This window comes from Salvia hispanica, chromosome 4 (assembly GCF_023119035.1).
Source record: "Salvia hispanica cultivar TCC Black 2014 chromosome 4, UniMelb_Shisp_WGS_1.0, whole genome shotgun sequence".
NCBI classification, from domain to species: Eukaryota; Viridiplantae; Streptophyta; class Magnoliopsida; order Lamiales; family Lamiaceae; genus Salvia; species Salvia hispanica.
The window spans coordinates 19,710,412-19,730,914 of record NC_062968.1 but is presented as its reverse complement, the minus strand read 5'-3'; the positions used below and the strand labels follow the sequence as shown (position 1 = coordinate 19,730,914).

At 33.9% G+C, this 20,503-nt stretch overlaps 2 protein-coding genes across 3 annotated transcripts; both read right to left on the bottom strand.

The window, feature by feature from the left end:
• Positions 1-1,969: 1,969 nt before the first annotated feature.
• On the bottom strand, positions 1,970-4,253 carry LOC125219585 (adhesive plaque matrix protein-like). Its single transcript, XM_048121603.1, has 7 exons — positions 4,046-4,253; positions 3,836-3,940; positions 3,621-3,747; positions 3,470-3,541; positions 2,711-2,756; positions 2,350-2,608; positions 1,970-2,264 (listed from the first exon to the last, which is right to left on the bottom strand). The coding sequence occupies exons 1-7, from the start codon at positions 4,143-4,145 to the stop codon at positions 2,209-2,211; spliced, it is 765 nt and encodes a 254-aa protein (XP_047977560.1). The 5' UTR covers positions 4,146-4,253; the 3' UTR covers positions 1,970-2,208.
• Positions 4,254-5,865: 1,612 nt separating this feature from the next.
• LOC125224075 (phosphatidylinositol 3,4,5-trisphosphate 3-phosphatase and protein-tyrosine-phosphatase PTEN2A-like) lies at positions 5,866-11,591 on the bottom strand. Of its 2 annotated transcripts, none has more exons than XM_048127423.1 (13): positions 11,376-11,591; positions 9,968-10,399; positions 9,549-9,650; positions 9,414-9,470; positions 9,205-9,270; positions 8,088-8,264; positions 7,888-7,974; positions 7,734-7,798; positions 7,466-7,542; positions 7,322-7,368; positions 6,959-7,089; positions 6,815-6,884; positions 5,866-6,600 (listed from the first exon to the last, which is right to left on the bottom strand). In XM_048127423.1, the coding sequence occupies exons 2-13, from the start codon at positions 10,388-10,390 to the stop codon at positions 6,097-6,099; spliced, it is 1,806 nt and encodes a 601-aa protein (XP_047983380.1). In that variant the 5' UTR covers positions 10,391-10,399; positions 11,376-11,591; the 3' UTR covers positions 5,866-6,096. The 2 variants fall into 2 exon arrangements, with proteins under 2 accessions (XP_047983380.1, XP_047983379.1); XM_048127422.1 differs by having other exon boundaries at positions 9,968-10,396; positions 11,376-11,590.
• Between the last annotated feature and the right edge of the window lie 8,912 nt (positions 11,592-20,503).

Genomic DNA, 20,503 nt, shown 5'->3' with positions numbered 1-20,503 from the left:
GGGAGTAAAGTTAGTATATGCAATTGTTTTGTCATTTAAAGAATTTAGTAAATGCAATCTGGCAGAACTTATACTAGTAAATTAATAAAAGCATAATAATGCAAAAAAAGCAAAGGAACTTTATGTGGTACAATAGCTGTTTTTCGTTTCATGACAATTAATTGTGTCTTGCTTATTGGCTTGAAAAAGCCATTAATGGTGCCGTATTGTCTCCCCATATGCAGCACTATTAAGTTACTTCTAACATGTAACAAATCGTCAACTACATACAAAATTTAAGTCTACTTGTCGAGTTCTCCTATATAATACGCACACAAACAATAATTAAATTTAATATAAAATTGATTAAACAAAAGAAATAATTGTTAAGTACGGAGTACTATAATACTAACACAATCAATAATGAATTTTAACGTCAATTAATAAAATTAGAGAAATATACTAGAAACATGCAATGGTTATTATTTGTATCCATCTCATTAGAGGTAGAAATTTATCAAAAATAAAAATAGATTATTTTTTTGGACATACCAAAACAAGTAATACTCTCTTCAACGTATTTAAAGTGGAGTCTTTCACATAAATTTATGCAGTGTGTTTCTTTAAGTGGAAAAAGAATAAAATAGAAATGATTATATTTCTATTTCAGAATACATATTATGTGGAACCACGAAATAAGAAAATAAGTCATTGTAAATGAGATAATGGGAGTAGGATAATTAATTATGAACGAAGGAGTGCATGTTATTGAAATCACAAAATTACAAACCGACAATAATCTACCACAAAATTAAAAACAAAACCTAGCAACAATAGTTCAATTCAATTTCTAATACTTAAAAATTACTAATGATCCCCTCCACATCCAAGCACATACTAGTAGACCGTGATGGATGCAACAAATTATTTGACCATTCATTATGTATTTTCGTTCCTTTTTTCTTCACACAACATGATCATTAAAGCGAGAATTTGAGACGTAATCAAATTAAATTTTGGGAAAACTAAATCTTGGGTATCAACTTTGGATTTGATTTGGCAAAGGATGCCAACTAAATGCAACTCAACACCTTAACAATAAAAGGTGGTGATTAGATATAAAAAAGTAACTTTATTACAGTTGTTATCCATCTTAATCACCCATTAACCAACAGTTGCCGGTATAAGATTAAAGCTAAAATTAATTTTGTGTATGTTGATCTAGCGTTTGAATGTTTAATGTTCAAAGCCAAATATCTTTAATTCGAATATAGTGTTATACACTTTTTAAATTTTTGTTTATTTATCAATAAAAATGTTTATTAGTAAAATTGATTGTAAATGAAATATATATATACAAAAAAGTCAAAGTAGCCTATTCCATTTTATTAAGGTGCCAACGTCCTTTTACTAAGTGGCAAATCATTTCGCCCCCACTTTGTGAATCCGAAAATGATTAGTGTAATTATTATTGTATAAGTACATTATAATATACTCCGTACTTAACAAGTTATGCAGATATTTTATGTAACTTCTTTTGATTTGGGCAACCATTTATTCAAAAAAAAGGATCTCTATTATTATGGGATGGGGGTAGTATATCATATATCATATGTATAGGCATTTCGATCTAGGTGCAAACGAGTCACCCAGATTTTATTTATTTATTCTTCATTCTAACAAAACTAGTAGTACTACTTAATTATAAATGATCATAATTTAATAATTTCAAACAAATTTCTAATTATTAATTTGCCAAAATTTTCTAAACTAAATTAGGTTCAATATTTCTAAAAATTTTTACTTATAATTAATTCTCAATTCTCTTAAGTTCTCAATATATTAAATTTTCGAATTTTTAAAGTGGTATACCACTTACAAGTGTAACACACTTGCCAAAATCAAAATTACGTACTAACACAGTAACACTTAACAATGTCCCAAAAACCTGACTGAAGCAATTCTTTACTACTATTGCAAAAACCATTCCTTCATGAAGTCATAATTTCCAATAAAAACTTGAGGGATAATGTACAGGATGTAGATGCCATATAACATATGTAGGCGACAAAGCAACGGGGAAATATCTAAGAAACACGAAGGCTTGGATATACGACGAAGGCAGGATATATCCTGTAGCTACCAAGTATATACACTTTCGGATGTTAGACCACCAGAGGGCTGCTGGCTGATTAGTTTTCTTCGTTACCTTTGTCGAGGCAATACACCTCAATACGGTGGAGGATACGGAGCTGGAGGATATGTAGTACCTGGTGGATATGCAGCTGCTAGGAAATGAATGATTTCTGTTAGTTTTCAATTGTCAGTTGCAGAATTATTTAGCTAGATAATTTGGCGCAAGAACTCTACCTGGAGGGTAGTAATATGGGCCCTGCTGAGTAGGGGGAGGGGGATAGACCGACTGTGGCGGATAAGTTGGTGGATAAGCAGCAGCAGCTGGTTGGTGTTGTTGTGTAGGTGGATATGCAGCAGAATTTGGAGGGTAGGAAGGATACTGAGGTGCTGGAGGATAGCTTGCCGGGGGATAAGAAGCTGCAGGTGGAGGTGCTAAATACGGAGGTGCACTTGCATATGATGGAGCTGATGGAGCATGTGCTTTAGCTGGCTTCTGAAAAATGAAAGCTTTGGAAGTAAATAACACAATTTCTCATCTCAAACTAAAAATGAACTCATCAATAAGCATGAGAAAGATAAGGACAACTGAGCTTACTTTGGCATTAGCATAGTGGATTATCAATCGAACTTCTCCAGCATGCCTGTAGATGAACTGGACATATTAGAAGCCGGAGACCACCACAGCAAATTGATGCAACTATCATTACTTCTTTCATAGAATATTATATCAAGGCTTGAAAGGAAATATACACCATTCGTTAAGTAGTAAGTATGATAAATATTGACCAGATATAATAAAACTCGGATTCTAAGCCCTCTATTGCAGTTTCACGTTGTCTTGAATGCTCGTAGCTACCAAGATCGATTCACCAAACGTCCTAACAATGGAGGTTCTAGTTACTAATCCACATTTCAACAAATGAAAGGCTCAATACAGTCAATATCAACACAGCACAAAAGCAACCAGCCGTGAATGCAACCAATGGAGAAAAGGAAACAAAAAAAGATACAAAGAAAAGTAGGGTACGAATAGGACCATTAACTTTCAACACTGCTGGTCAAGATGAGATCATTATAAGTTTAAGTCTAGGATCTAATTTGCTTCCACACGCGGATGTTTATAATGATAACATTCAACAAAGAGATCTACGATAAAGACAACTTCGGTTCGTTTGAGTATGATTTTATTAACGAGTATACTTTCCGACTAACAATTCCTTTATTCTTAAACCAACCATCCGATATCAACTATTTACATACAAATCCTCACATGCAAATTTGAAATACAGAGAAGAACAGAACAATTGGATCACGCAGCCAAAAACACAAAATGCAATTTACATAAACTTCATACCTCCCTCTTTTGTCCTGGATAGGCCATGGGGTATCGTCATAGCCCTCGGATAAAGCTTTCTGCAATGGAACCCTGAACAATCCAAATTCAAGATCAATATCAATTATATACATACATTTGAAAGGATAGGAAATAAAATTCAGTATATTACTTTCCGCTGCCGATATAATCATCGAAAGTGACAGTATTGCTGTTCCAGACTAGCACGCTCATCTCCCGCATCCCTTCTATCAAAGTAAACACAAATTTCTCCTGAAAAGTAGGGTTTTTCCCTCCATCTACACAAAATTGAGCCAATCAAGTCAGATTCCTCAACATCACAAACTAATTCAAAATTTCAAATGTGAACATCCAAAATTAGCCAACCTGTGCAAGTTCGGGTGCGAAATTTAGTGCTTCCATACTCGAGAAAAACGTAGGGATCTTGCCGTGAAATCCATTCAGTGTCTTTCAATTTGTTACAGCCAACAACTGAAATCCCCCAAAAATAAACCGCCAAAAAATTCAAATTAAAATCGAGCAAACAACGGTGAATTGATTCAATCGAGAAAGCCGCGAAGCAGAAGGAATCCGCACCTGTGACCTCGAGAAGTTGACCTTGGATGGCGGAGGCTGACATGGGAGAATGCGATGGGTAGTGCGAAGATGATGACGATGGCTTGACTTTGTTAAACATCTTTTTCACAATTAAAAAAACGGCTGACTTAATAGCTGAATAAAATTGATTACTTTATTTCAGAATCGAAATTGAGAGTTGGTTTTGTAATTAGGGTTCCTCTACTTATAAGAAATTGGAGACCGCGTTATGGCGTTATGCTCAACAAATTTCCAGAAATATCAATGCGCTAGCGCGTAGAATAAATGATTTTGTTAATTCTATTCAAATTGCAGACATATAAGTCTCCATTATTGGGCGCAGCAAAGCATTTACATTGCGAAATTGCTTACTTCTGATAATACATTGCTATAAATTTTCTGTTTAATTAGGCAATTACTACTATTCAATACACATTGTTTCGATTTTAGGAATTAAAAATCACTCAAATTTTCAATGATCTGATATGGAAATTACACGCCGATTACCTAAATTATTTATTGAGTATCTAAAATATTTTCTGAAAGAGTGTAGAAGATTGTATATAAAAATTAATTTAGCGCTCTAAATCAAATTTACTATGATTAGTCATAATATATTTATGCTCAAAAGAAATCAAATATTTAAAATAGAGAATATTGCTATGTAGTTATATTATAGTAATCGATAAAAATATAATCTCTTTAAATTGATGAATATGCAGTATATCATACATATAAATTTAATTCATACACTAAATCAAATTAATTATATGATTTGTTATATTATAGCCATATAGTTTTCCCTAGCATGAAATGAGGCAAGTATTAAACACTAAAATCTTTTGAAAAAGGATTCACGCAATTTAACATGAAACGGAACAAGTATTAAACGAGTTATATACTCCTTTGTTACCATTTATGTTATGAATATATTAATACTTGAAATAAATTCATCATTAAATTATTCATTTTATATTCTACAGTATTATACTTATTACATTATCTAAAATTTGGGAGAAGAGGGGGTACTATCATTGAAAATACTTTATCATTTTTAATAAAAAAGTAATCATCTTTAATAGAATTGAGGTATCGAAAGATATCCAACAAAATTTCATACTCCCTCGTCCCAAGATAAGTGAAGCATTTGTTTTGGGCATGAGATTTAAAAAATTGATATTTAAAAGAGTTAAACTAAAGAGAGTTTAAAGTATGAGAGAGGAAAAGTAGAGTAGTAAAGATAGAATAAGCTAGGTGGAGAATAAAGTAAGAAAGAAGATTTTTTGCTAAAAAGGAAATGACACACTTATAATTTTCCAAAAAAGAATATGACTCGTTTATCTTGGGACGGAAGGAGTATAAAATTTGTTTTCTATTTTCACACGCCCCATAACCTAACGTTTCAAATAAACTAAGGAATAAGAAACAAGTACTAGTACTCATTCTGTTTCTTCATAGTCGAGGCGAAACTTTTTAGCACGGAGTTTTAGAAAGGAATGTTAGGTGTGTTAAATAAATAGATAACAAAAGTAAGATAAAGGAAAAGATAGAGAGAATAAAGTATAAAGTGAATAAAGTTAAGATAGAGTAAAGTAAGAAAGAGAAAAAAGTTATCATATATGGAAATGACACAACTATGAAGGAACTTACTGGAATAAAAAATGAAAAATGACTCAACTACGAAGGAACACGAGCATTTGAAGAGAATACCACGCGACAAATTAGTTTGAAGTTTGATGGTATGTGGCCCACAATATCTAATTTAGGACAATGAACACAAGTCACTTCGTTGTCAAATACAAGGTCTGCCTTATCCGATATAGAAATAATTAAAACTTGAATAATTTCAGTTGAAATACCAAGCAAATTCGTAAAAGTTTCCAAGTGTGAAAAGTAAAAGTTAAAATATGTAATGATACATTTTCCTGGGCAACAACAGATAAAAGTTCATATTCAAACCACCAACTTGTAATGAAATTAATGAATAGCATGCAGTATAGAATATTCACAGCCATAGTGTATATGTACAGAGAGGCCTTCCATACTGCCCCTTAGTCGCTTTCATCGTCATCCTCGTCACCAAACGTAAATATCGATGCATCAGCAGCCATCGCCTTGAACTCGCTTACCTCCCCGACTGAGCTGCCAGTTTCCTTCCCCGTCCCAGCAGGCGTAGCAGCTGAAGATCCTAAAGCGACCTGTTCAGTCTTGCGTGTCAAATTTGCAATTTCATTCAGATCGGCATTGCTCTGAGCTGGGGCATCTTTTGCAGTCACAGATCCAGGAGATTGGGAAGAGGCTCCAGTTTGGCTGGATTTTGAGGGCGTGGATTCCTCAGAGTCGCTGTCGGAGAACTCATCGTCTTTATCTTTCTTTGAGTCCTTCGCAGCTGCAGCTGCAGCTGTGGGTTCCTCGACTGGACCATGGGTTGGTTTTGGCGCTGAATTGGCACCAGAATTTTCACTGGTCTCTGATGGAGGCTTTGCAGGAGCAGCAGCGGGATCATAATCCACAAGAACTACTTCAACTTGAAAGCCGGGTGATGGCAATTTTCGCTGCGTACATGTACAAAATGGCCAAGTTATGTAATGACCAGCGTATTACACCATTTTTTAAGTTTGGGAAAACAGTATGTCAACCAAACCTCCAGAGAAGAGAGAGATGAACATGGGAAGCAAAATGCAGATTTTTAAAAACAATCTCATTTGATTGAAATAACAAATTTATGATTAAGCTATACATCTTATATGGGAACTGGACTTAACATACCTTATCAAATCCATCGAGATCACCTGTGTTTAAGACTTTACGATTTTCAATCATTGTTGTATTCAACCAGCTGACAGCAGAAAAGCCATATTATTAATATACTGCCACACACAAACACACACACACACAGAGGCTTTGAAATACCAATAGAAGTCTCCTTGGCCATCATGAAAATGGACCTTGAAATCACCAGCCAACTCTGTTAGGCCAGGTTCTCCGGGAAGGGCAAACACCATAATTCCTTTCTTAGGTGCACTAAACCAAAAATCTTCCGACTGCAAGATCAGCAGGTGGTCACATAAAATATGTATTCAAATGAAAGTTTCAATTAAGGAAATAGCAGCACAAGACAAAACATGACCAAAATCTCAGTTCCCATAAACTGAAGCAGTTTATATGTTAAGCTTGAAAAGAATCACGATGTAGTAGAAGAGTGATGAAAAAGTCTGGAAAAATAAATAGTAGTATTCCACTTAACAAACAGTTAGAGCGTTAGGATTGCTTTACCGATAAATCTTTGGTTCTTGGGTGCTTTTTGGTCGAGAAGAGCACACCTACAGAAGGCATAAATTAATACACAAATGCTCAAAAGAAAAGAAGAATGTCTGCATCTGCAGAGTGACAGATCAAGAGACAGAAGTCAGAAGTAACCATTATGATCAGATACTGTAATGGACGGCCTAATCCAGAACGGGCATCTATGCAGCCGGAATCCTCTAAGAATGCATCTGCAGGACACAATTCAATACAAATTCAATGCATAGCTGCCACATATAATCTTTATCATCCCTTGTCTCATCACCCAACTTTGTCGATTATAGGAGATGACAGAAACTAACACTGTCAAACTTCAAATGCAGATTTTACAGGTCTAGAAACTATAAGTTCACAAGGAGTATAAATCCCAAATAGTACATACCTACGACCCGGCTGGTTTTCCCCATTGAAGTAAGCTAGAATGCGTTCAAAATACTTGACATATCTCTATAAGAAAGAGTGTAGATACTCAAAATGTATAGATACTTAGAAACAGAAGCTGTAAGCGGTTAAGAAAATGAAAGGACGGGACTTACGATCTGGCTCGGCAGAACAAGCCCTTTACCATCAATACATCTTTTCTGATTGTAATAGTCGATTGATTCTTCAGCTGTGGGGAAGAACTAGAAAGCAGGGATGAAAATGGAATTAAAATACAAGCAAAGATCGTTTTTCTAGTAAATAGCACATGTGTATGCCAAGTTGCCAACAGATAGAAAAGTTTGATCAATTGTACCTTCAGATACAGAAGAAGACTAGAAATCATCAATCCTGTCCTGGCCATCCCAGCTTTACAATGCACGACCACGACATTTTCAATATCTTCCTTTAACCATGAATATGCACTTCGGCAAAATGCGATGATCAGTTGAATAGGAGGGCAGTTATGGTCATCAAATGGAAAACTAGCAACCTGTAGACAAGGGGAGAAAATTATAAATCAGAAAATTGCACAGTTTAAGATATCTAATTTCTCATGCCAACAGGAGACTCACTCCACGTTTGATATAACCCAAGTAAGACCATTTTAGATAGACGGACAAATAACCACATCTAACATATGAGCAGGAAGGCAAGACCTGACAATTTCAGACTTCTAAATCTCTTAAAAACCCAAAACCTGGCCAAACGAATCTACAAACAGCAAGTTTAGAGCTTCTTATCCAACATAGACTTAAGCCACAACAAGTGTTGAAAATTTTGACAAGCACACCAGAAAAAAAATTATGTACATTGCAGGCCAAAACATCATCTTGGACCTAAAATATAAGGCTTAAAACCACGGAAAGATCGTGTGAGATCTGACTAAAATATCCACTCAGATAAACTCAATAAAAGGTCATATGGTCCTTGTTCTAATCTTTTAGTCAGATGGACAATTGGACATGGCATTTTAAGCTACCAATCCTGTACACATGTACAACCACTTTCTTAGATACAAGATTTTAACTAATTCCCTGAAGTTACATTATGGTTATATAAGCAAATTTCAACGAATGAGCCTTCATATGGTCCCATGCAAAGCACGATGTGTGAATCTTATGCAACCAATGGCAATTAGAGGTATAAAGCAACACATTCCACAGATAGTACAACTTTGTTACAATAGACTTCGAAATTCGAATCAATAACTTCATATCAGAGGATGCAAAACTCAAAAGGTATCAGAATAGATAACAGTTTAAATAGATCAAGCTAGAGAAACTATGAAAAATGCTAGAAGATTCAGAACACCTGCAAGAACAAAGGGAGTAAATGACAGGAGAAACATAATAATGGTACATACTAAATTCCACAATACAAGAACTCAATGGACTAATGATTAGCATAACATACCCAAAAAAAACACTCACCTTTCCCTCAAATAAAGAGGCATCATATAATCTTTCAGAACAAAGGTTGTACACTTTGTATTTGTCCTGCGGGGTTGTAATAGATCAAAATTGAAATATTAATATATTGTTGCATATGATTAGTGAAAATTGTGCAAGGCAATGGTGGTGAACACAAGACAAGGTGCAATGTCTATCAGAATAAACAGATATTGGAACATAATAACTACCTTGTGGTAAGTTTCAAAGAATCTAATTACTTCCTCCATGTGGTTACGATATATTCCCTTAACAAATCACAAGTTGAAATTAGCATTAATCTTCAAAAACTTAGAAGCTAAATCTTAGATGAATTGGATTTATACCTCAACATATCCAAAAAAACCAGAGCTCATATCACCAGCGGGGAAGCCCATTGCAATTATATTCTCTGTGATATAGGTCATGTCTAGATCAAATCCTCCATCCTAAAGCAAGTAAACACATTAGACCAACAAGCCAATTTATCGGTTTATCAAACATAAAACCAGAGGCAAAAACAGTAAAAAGAAAATATAGGCTGTAAGGTAAAATCCAGGTAAGTTACTCAAAACAGCAGAACTCTAGATATTTCAAGTTAATGAAAACAAACTAAAACAATGAATTTACACCAAAATATCTGGAGATGTAAAAAGAATTATATGAGAGTAGAATAAACCAAGTAAACCTGCAAATTCTTTCATCACAAAAAAATTCTCTCAATGCCTAGCATATATCAGAAAACCTAACCAAAATAGCAAGGCACCTGGTATCTTCGCTTATTTTGAGATACAACATGGCGGGCTTTGACCTGCACAGCCTTGACTGCATTCTTAGATGAGTCGACTAATCCTTTTGTAATGGTTCCAAATATACCCGTTGGCGTAGTTGGTGAAGCAGCACCAGAACTTTCTTCTGATTGAGGAGACTTGGGAGACAATCCAAAACCACTAGTAAAACGTGAAAAGGTCGACTTCCCAGAGTTTCCAGAAGGTGATGGTTCCTGTGTTCCAGTAAATGGCTGGGGGATTTTCAGATTTTTTGCCCAAGTGGAGATTCCAGAAGCTGAGAATTTCGATGGTGCATCACGTTCAGAATTATTTGGATCAGATTCCACAGGAGTTGACATATTTTTTTCTGCAGACTTGGTATCTGGCACATTAGTAGAGTCAGAAGATTCCGAGCTCATCCTCTACTGCTAAGATTCCAGAAAAAATTGTTTAACTATGAGCCTCAAAAGAAGAAAGTTGAGAAATAAGAAAGAGCAGCACAGCTATTTACTCCCAAGGATGTTATGAACGCACCCTTGACTACCAGCTTTCAATAAACAAACATATATTGCCACTACACTTTCTCTCTCTCTCTCATCCTAAATCTTTCATAATAGAAAAGTATTTTTCTATTTTTGATGCAAGTATATGGTGAATATAAGTGGTTAATTCAAGCAAAATTAAGTTAATTAACATGAAACACGTTTGCCCATGACTCACTGAATTGATCACACAGCGTGACTAGCGTCCCCCAAAGATGATTCGAACATCTTATATTTCTCAGCCAGCGATGGTTAAACAGCATATAACACATTCAACCGACCTATGTGAGGCCTTACACAGTTACACCTTTTGATATGATCCACAATATGATCACATTTTTTTGCAATGTTTGATCAACCTTGGACAAACTCAAAATACACACACACAACCAGACACTGAAAGTTGAAACAAAGGCCAGAAATGGATCAGTAATTAACTCTAATTGCAGTGAAAACACTCATAAAAACACAAATTCACAAGCAAAACCAACTGAATAATACATTTTGCCCGATAAGTTGGGCAAAATCATCAAATCATGACTGTAGCAGAAATCACCTAAAAATTCTTATCTCGAAAACCGCTTGATGGAGAATCTAAATGTGTACCAAAATAAAAAATAAAATAATTGCGCGATGAATAAGAAAGTTAAGCCGCAGCTAATAACACTAACTAAGTTCGAATTCGACTTCATGAATTCACACCAATACCAATGAATTCAGCGATCCAAGAGCACGCGAATGGGGAAGATTAATAAGTGAGTATACTGTAAGACTATTCAACCACAATACAGTGAAAAGAAAAAAGTTTGCACCATCACATAGTAACACAATGAAAATGGGCAGGAGAGGATGGTGAAGTCACCTGGAACCGGGAGTCAACGGTGGCGAGTGGTGGTGATAGACGGCGGAGATGTTGGAGGAGTAGGGTGGAACGACGTCGGATCAAAGTTGTTCCAGTGTTAGCAAACGATACGAATGTGAGCGACTTTTCTGAATTAGTGACTCTTCTCCATAACACGTTTCTTCTGAATTAGCGACTTTTCACAGAGTACTTGGACAATTAGTTATATTCCATATTTAATCTTTTCACTCCGTTAGAGTAGTTTGTAAAGATATTGCAGAGAAATACGCATGGCTCGGTCCTATATTCCGAAAGTTCGAAATTTCGAAAGGTCAGCAAATATAACCTCTTATTCCGAAATCTTTCCATTCCTTATAGTTATAGTAAAGGTTATATATATTCTTCAATTATTCTTTTATTCAAAATCTTATTGTAGAATACGTTGAATCTTTTTCCATTGATATTTTCATATGCTTATTCTCATCCTTTTGATAGGAGGGCCCTCCTTATTCTCATCCTTCAAATAAAAGAAGAGGAGCAAAATTACCATTTTATATTTGAGGTGATAACAATTTTATTATTTATATGTAAATTTTCGTGCAATTTTCATGAATAGCTTCGACATATCATCCACCTGAAGATGACCCACTTTTTTTTTTTTTGTCCCAACCAAGATGACTCATAACTAAATTTGAAAATTCATTTATCTCTACTTTATTGCTTATCTCTTACTTTACTCTCTCCACTTAACACATAAAATAAAGTTGCATAAAATCTTGCCCAAGAAAGGGGCCATCTTCTTAGGAGGAGGGAGTACTAGGTTTATTCCAAAAAGAATTTCTAAATTGAATGTTCCACCTCTCTTGGTAAAACATTTCAACAATATAACATGAGGTCGCATTTGAGATACTATGAAAATTTCATTTTAATGTTGCACTATCAATTTTAGTATCGGATTGCAAATGAGCATATAGCTATTCAAGAGCTATGCAAGGCTCAATTTGAAGAAAGCTTCTGAAATTTGAGTAGGCAGTAACTGAGTCTGATTTATAGATCAAGCCTAATGGTGCTCGATCAGTTCGTTAGGCTCATGTACATATTTAAATTCATCTGTTTACGAGTTTTTTCATCGAGCATACGATCAAGCAAGTACATGGGCTTTTCTTCAATCGAATTCGAGTATTTCATTGATCAAGAGCACGTTTTAAAATATTTTCACACCTTTCACAAAATTTTAACAAACTCGGGCTTTTCATTGCAATTGCTTATAGTATATTAAAACATTGTCATATTTAATGAAATAAGACAATTTGTTTGAAAATACAATAACTTCATAAATATTAAGATTTTTTCCTTAAATTTTTGAGATTTTATGATTTTTTCCGAACTTTTGATATTCTCTAGAATTTCTCTCAAAGTTCAACAACATATATTTCTATGGAATTATTTATGTCTAATACTTTGTTAGTAGTTTGTTTGAAAATTTGGCACAAGTAATAAGCACATGTATTTCTAGTACTATATATGATGGTAACATATATACGTGCTTTAGATACTTCGACATACTTGCAACGTTGAGCACAATTAATTGTCTTTCGCCAACTAAAGGAGTAAAATTTGGACCTTTTGTGGAAAAAAGATGATGGTAGCTACTAGCTAGTACTCCCTCCGTTTCATAGTAATAGAGACGTTTCTTTTTGGCACGGAGATTAAGAAAAATTGTGTTAGTGGGTTAAGTAAAGAGAAAATAAAGTGGAAAATGGAAAAGGTAGAGAGATGGAAAGAGAAAAAAGTAAGAGATAGTAAAGTAGGTGTGGAAAAATGTGTTGACTTTTACTAAAATGTAAAAATGATTCTATTACTATGGAACGTACAAAATGACAAAATGACTCCATTACTATAGAAGTATATGAGAATGCCTAACTAAATAGTACTATGACCTAGTATTTGGAGCTTCAAGTGTTTAACTTCATATTTCATTAAATGAAAACAGTACTCATATTTATTCAACATGTAGGACATTTTACTAAGAGAATTTTGAAAAATATATTTAAACTTAAACACTGATTAAATATTGTTTGTACAATTTTTTTTAAAACCACAGCATTAAATAATAAATCTTGAGTTGTTGTATAATTTAACGTATAAGAATAGCTTATGATGTATCTTGACATATTAAAATAAAATAAAAATATACCATCTAAATAATTTTAAAGTATGTCTTAGAATATATAATACTTTTTAACATGAACTTGGATTTTTCGATTCATTTATCTATATATTGTTATATAGTTAATAAAAAAGTTAATGTATACCAGTACCATCATCCGCAATTAATAATCATATTTTTTTTTTCAATTTTAGACTGTTTACGAATATTAGTCACATTCTATGTTGTATAAATTTCTCTCAGATGAGTGAGTATCATTCTCTACTATATAAATTAGCTGTTTGTATGAATGTACATGTGAGTGTTTTGTGTTGTATGTGCTATGTTATGTTCGTGTGCTCTGTTGTGTGTGCAGCCTGTGTGGCGTACAAAGTATGTTCATGGTGTGTGTAAAGTAGTAGGAGTATTGTATTAGAATCACCATAGCTTCAAAAATTGTGTATATATTAATTATCTCACAATGCCACCTTATTTTATTTTATTTTTTTATATATGCAAGAGATGCATCAAAATGCTTAAACCCTTAGTGAGAGGTGAGCAGAGAGTTACAGAATAAAGAAAACAAAATAACAAACAAAATCACTTGGAGCACTACGCACATCAAGCTAAGACAACGAAGACAAAGAAACAAGTCTTAGCCTAATCTTGTACTAGCACAAACACCACAAGCACAAGAGGTTTAGAATGCCAACATACCCACATCGGCAGTGCACCTCCTGCAAACATGGAAAAGGAAAAAGCAAACTCCATGTGGACATTGTAGTTTAGCTCTCTGTGTGCGTTTCGCTCTGTGCCACTTTCTTAGAGAAAATGAGATTCCTTTTCTGTGTATTCTTTGATTCCGACAATCCTCTAATGTTGTGTAAGTTATCCATTACTTGTTCTGGAGAGAATGGAAAGTCCACCACCCATATATCCACAGAACAAGCCGCCATAAGAGTCTCTTCTTCTCGAATTCCCAATTAAGCTTGACATCATGAAACACGAACTTGTTTCTTATACACAACTTTATATGCAAACCCTGAGTATCCAAATTCTCATTGCAACTTAGATCACAATTAATTCTCCTTCGCCGTTTCAAAGAATAAATTTGAATTCCTTTTAAATTTCATTCAAAGTATAAATTTGGAATCTTCTTTGAAGAAAAAAAAAATAGTACAATTAACTATGCCTAACTAATTAATGCCTAGGCTAGTATATTGAGGTTCATATTACATTAATACCCCCTAGAAGTTGAAATTTTAATGATGAAATCTCCCTACAAATACCCACAACAAATGCATGCATCTATACAAAATGAAGCCAATGGGGTTGAACATCAATGTTGCGATTTTGTGTATGATGGTGGTGATGACGAGCATTGCCACGAGTGTTGCTACTAGTCGTCATTTACGTGGCCTCGAATCCATTCCAAATCTTCCCGGAGGTGGTGCTGTCCGACGTTTCCTCCAATTTGTTCCCAGATGGCTAAATTATCCCGTAGGTCTCACAGGTGCTGTCTATGGAGGTTTTCCTGAACCAATTCCATAAATCACCTAATCTGATCTTCATGCCATCATCCTAATTATCTATATATCGTGTATAATAATCAAGCATTTTGCTTTATGTAATATGGTTTTATCATGAATAATATTTGTACAATGTTATATAGTATGTACTTAATTCGTCCACTAATAAGAGTTTTGTTTGGTTTCGGCGCGAATTTTAAGAAATATAAAGAAAAATGGATTGAATAAGTTAGTGGGGTATGAGTCCCACTTATATATATTAGTTTTATAATAAAGTATGAGTGAAATGAGTTGATGGAATGTGGAGTCTCCTTACCATTTATGATAAAAGTGAAATAGATTTCTTAATGGAGAATAGATGGAAATGATAAAATATGACTTTTAGGGTGTGTTTGAATTGGTAGATAGGCACATTTGAAGTGCATTTAATGGTCCAATCTAGTGTTTGATATGATGGTGAAATATTCTGTGTAGCAAAACAAATAAATCAACAAAAGTACATTAAAATATTAGCCAAAACAAACAACATCTTAATAAAACAATGACAGGTACAGCTACGCAGATGTATCCATTTTGCAGCACACAATAAATTCAAGCAAATTTGGCAAGCAATACAAACTCCTCAAACCGAAGTCTAAAAATCACAAATAGCAAAAAATGAGAAGCTACAAAGGTAAACAAAAACCAAACTAAAGTCGGAAATTGGGTGCCACCTACGTAATATCACATACTAATAGACTTGGGTGCCACCTACGTAAATATAAAACGGTCTCTAGCAACTAAATACTTTGAAACCTAAGCGTTTAGTCAATTTGTTGGAATCGTGTTAGTCAATGGACTTTGTCCAATAAATCCGACGAGAAATTTAATTATGTGAAATTAAATGCAATAGCGTCGATCTACGTTCGGAGTAGAGACTCTTGTATATTCATTTTTCTTAAATCTGATTCCCAGTGAGTGAGAAATAATGGATCAAAGTTTGTCACAACAAAGCTAAAATGGAGCTATGTGAAAAGGCAAAGGATTAATTAAGTGTTAATTATCCTACATTGGGGATGATAACCTCTTTAAAGAGGTATTTAATAAGATGAATTATTACGTGCAATAATTATCGTGGACTAAGATGGTGGTAGAGCCTACACGCGCGCGCTGCCTTCGCCCCGCCTTGCTGAGGCCGAGGTCGTGACCCTAAACCCTAGACCGTGATATGTGTACCTTGGCCTTAGATCTTGGCAATTGGTCTTTGGGCTGGTCATTGAGCGTGGTCCGAGCCCCCGCCTATTCTTTTTGGACCACCTCAAATGTATCCCCGGTGGACCCCCACGCATAGCGGGTGCCAAAACGTCCACTATGTACCCTAACCATGTATTGTGTCCAGATGCATCATGTCTCTTCAGTTCCAACACTAGTGCAACAGTCGGTAACCCCCCGACAGTTATAGTTAATGGCTTGATGAGACACTGTTGACTTCAGCACCCCCTGCAGGTGGACTCGGCTTATAAATAGGCATGCACCCCTTGCATTCCATACACAATATACTCAAGCATTATGCACACACGCTTTCTCCCTCTCTGCATTGTCCTTTTGTCGAAGTTCTGCCCTCATCATCATGCAATTCGTTGGAGCTTGTCCTGTCTGCAGTGTTGCAACGAACAAGATGAAGCCATTTTATCTTTGGGACAAGAGGAGTAATTACTATCATAAATGGTAGGGCTGACAATTTTTGATATGACATAGTAACCCGACATGAATACACCCAAAGTTAATGAGTTGGAATCCGATAAGAATCCGACAATTTTTTGAGTTGAGTTAAAAGTTTTTTTTATTTTATTGAATTGGGTCGATAATGACATAATGTGCATGAATATGCCCTAGTTCTACAAATTGTAATTAGTTTTCTTGTAGACTACCTCTAGTTTATCCTATTGCACATTCACAAGCCTTCGATATCTAAACATCTTTGCAACGTTGAGTCGTTGACCATAATTCATTTCCTTCGCCTAACTTAAAGAGTAGGTTTTTGAATTTTTGTGGAAAAAGATGATAGCTAGTAATTAAGACCTAGTATATGTAGCTTCAAGTCTTCAACCTTCACATTTTATTAAATGAAAAAAGTACTCATATTTATACAACTTAGGACATTTGATTAGGAGAATATGAAATATATATTTATACTTAAACACAATTAAGTATTATTATTATAAAGTTTAAAAAAATAACAGTAATAAAAATATTAATAATAAATCTTGAGTTGTTGAATAATTTAATATATCTAACATCTATTGTTATATAGTAATAAAAATTAAATTAATGTAAACTATACCATCATCTGCAACCAATCTTGTTCATTTTAGACCTTCCACAATAATTAATCACTTTCTATTTTGGATAAACTTCTACCTCTACTGAGTAGGTTTTGTTCTCCACTATGATAATATTCAACTATTTTTTTTTATTTATCTCTTTCTTATTTTACGCAGCTGAAGATCTTATTTTATCTTATTTTTTTCAGCTATTCATTTATTGATTCACTGTTGAAGCGTGGAATCAAATTTCAAATAAAGCTGAAGGATATGCAATATATAGTTGTATACATGGCCAACCGATGGGTCCCAGACAACCTCCTCAGATTCGGCTAACAGAGATGGAATTTTATCGAGTTAGAAAATTATGTCTTCAACCTTAAAAATTTAGTAGTTTATTCGGGTCAATCCATAAATTTCAAGCTACATTAACATCCATAAGGATAAGATTGGTGAAATAAAACTAAAATCGTGCTGCAATTGAAACTCTATATAGAATTTGAGGTTATATATTCTACTGCAATTTACTAAATAATTAATATAAATTTGTATTCTCGTTTCCAGTTCGTTGTTTCGTACTCCCTCCATCCGGGCCTAATTAAAACGTTTCTATTTTGGCACAGGAATTTAGGTAATGATGTTAAATTATTAATAGTAAAGTAATAGTGAATAAAGTAATAAAGAGAGTATAAAGTAAGAATGAGAATAATGTAGGAGAGAGCATAAAGTAAGAGATAAGAGGATAAAGTTAGGAGAGATGAGTGAGTTAATTATTGCCAAAAGAAGAAACGTCCCACTTAGCTACATATCAAAAAGGAAGACGTCACACTTAGGCTGGGATGGAGGGAGTACATAAAATGAGTTAGCCAAATTTTGAATTTTACTTTCAATTGAATGTATATTTTAAATTTTTATTTATGTATCTACACATTATTTAAAAAATATTGTTAGTTTGTACGAATGTGAGTGGTGTATGTTGTGGGTGGGTGCAATGTTGTGGTCGTGTGTATTGTGATCAACAGATCATCCTTCGTCATTTCAAAGAATAAATTTGGAATTGAAGATTCATTTCAAAGTAGTACTAAATATAGAATTATTTAGTAGAAAAAAAGATGTTAGCTAGTACGAATATGCCTAACTATTTAAGACCTAGACTAGTAACCCATAGAATTGTTGAAATTTTAACACTGAAATCTTGCTATAAATACCCATAACAAGTGCATGCATCTATCATATTATACATTGTACTACTATATATATACATTTACAAAATGAAAACGATGGGGTTGTGCATCAACGTTGCGATTTTGTTTATGTTTGTGGTGATGAGTGATGCTACTAGCCGTCATTTAACTAGCCTTGGTGTCATAGATGGAGGTGGAGGTCTCGGAGGTGTCGTTAGCAGTGTTCTCGGAGGTCTTCCTGGTGGTCTTGGAAATATCGCAAATATCCCAGGTGTCCTTGCTGGTAGACTTGGAGGTCTCTCCGGTGGTGTCGTTGGTGGTGCCGTCGGAGGTCAAAATAAATAAACTAATCCGATCATCATTCCATCATCCATATATTTATCTATATATATATAACTATCGTGTGAAATATCAAGCATTTTGCTTTATGTGTAATATGGTGATATCATGAATAATATTGGTACCGTACAATATGGAGTATATATTATGATTTGAATAACTTTGTGCTTATGCTATCACCATTTTTTTAAGATCGTTTTTATTTTTCTTAAATATTCACTTATTTATAATACTAACAAAGTATAATAATATTAATAATAATTATTGTTATTTCTATATCAGTATCAAACTATAATAAAATATATCAATATTTTGAACCGCTCAATTTAAGATGTCCGTTCACAATAACAAAAATATCGGATAAGAACACTTTTTATACTATTAAGGATGCTAATTTGTGTCTCTAATTATACAAGCTAGCAACGCATCATAAAGTGTACTTATCTTAGTGTCCCAATTAAAATTAGGGGACACAAATAGAGCGTCCTAAAAATGAAAAAGAAGATTAAGATAATTTACCCTCGATTTTGGGACACTTTCTTTAATTTGCGTCCTAAATTATTATTATTTTATAAAATTTCCATCCGCTAATTAAGTTTTTTAGTGGTCGTTGTCACCAGATTTTAGGTAAAGCACTTTTCAAAGATAGTAAAGTAGAGAGGTGGTTATATGAGAAAAGACCGGAAGTTTAATCTAAATTAGAAAGTTATAATCTTAATTAATTAGAACAAACCGTAAAGAAAATGTGATCACTTAATTAAATGAGACAAATGGAATATGATTAGAGATACAAACAAACAACAAACTGTTAGTGTGACAAAAAATATTATTGAAAGTGATGTGCCTTCTTCATTCTATATTTTTAGGATTGGGATCCCCTTTTATGAAAAATGGACAGCAGGAAATGCTATGCTTATTCACACCATTCATTTGTAAATTAAAGAAAATAATACAAATATATAAAAATTAATGGAAGGTGGTTTCCTTTAAACTATCAACATAATACGAAAATAGTTTAAAAATGAAATTTGACGCTAGTGTAATTTTTAGGTTAATTTATTCAAAAAATAAAAATAATCTAAATTGAATGTTCCACCTCTCTTGGTATAACATTTCGACATATTATAATATGAGGTTGCATTTGACATACTATATAAATTTGAAATTTCATCTTAATGGTGTAGGATTGCAAATGAGCATAGCTATGCGAGGCTCAATTTGAAGAAAGCTTGTGAAATTTGATTCGATAGTGATTTCTAGAACGAGACTAGTGGTGGCCTTTTCATTTTGTTTAGATTAATTTGTTCACTAGTTTTTGAATCGAGCCTTCGATCAAGCAAGTACACGAGTTTTTCTTTAAGCGAATTCTAGTAATACATTGATAAAGAGCATGTTTTAAAATGTTTTCAAATCTTCCACAAACTTTTAAGCTTTAAACAAACTCTGGCTTATTTTAAGGTGCTTATTTTTCATTTCAATTGTTTATATATTAAAATTAGGATTGTCAATCGGCCCAATCCGTTAGGGTTTAATTGGACTAACCCGGTCAGGTTGTCGGGCCACTCGGATAATAACTTTTTTGGGTTATAAGTTTTCAACACTAATTAGAATATTCAGAATTTCGAGCTAACTTATGTGGCCAGTC

Excerpts from the sequence above, each read along its gene's own strand:
- LOC125219585 (XM_048121603.1), bottom strand. The coding sequence starts at position 4,145 with ATGTTTAACAAAGTCAAGCCATCGTCATCATCTTCGCACTACCCATCG. Across the intron at positions 3,941-4,045 it reads TCAACTTCTCGAGGTCACAG|TTGTTGGCTGTAACAAATTG; the intron begins GTGCGGATTCCT and ends GGGGGATTTCAG. Across the intron at positions 3,542-3,620 it reads GATTATATCGGCAGCGGAAA|GGTTCCATTGCAGAAAGCTT; the intron begins GTAATATACTGA and ends TGGATTGTTCAG.
- LOC125224075 (XM_048127423.1), bottom strand. The coding sequence starts at position 10,390 with ATGAGCTCGGAATCTTCTGACTCTACTAATGTGCCAGATACCAAGTCT. Across the intron at positions 9,651-9,967 it reads AAAATAAGCGAAGATACCAG|GATGGAGGATTTGATCTAGA; the intron begins GTGCCTTGCTAT and ends TACTTGCTTTAG. Across the intron at positions 6,885-6,958 it reads GGCCAAGGAGACTTCTATTG|CTGGTTGAATACAACAATGA; the intron begins GTATTTCAAAGC and ends TTCTGCTGTCAG.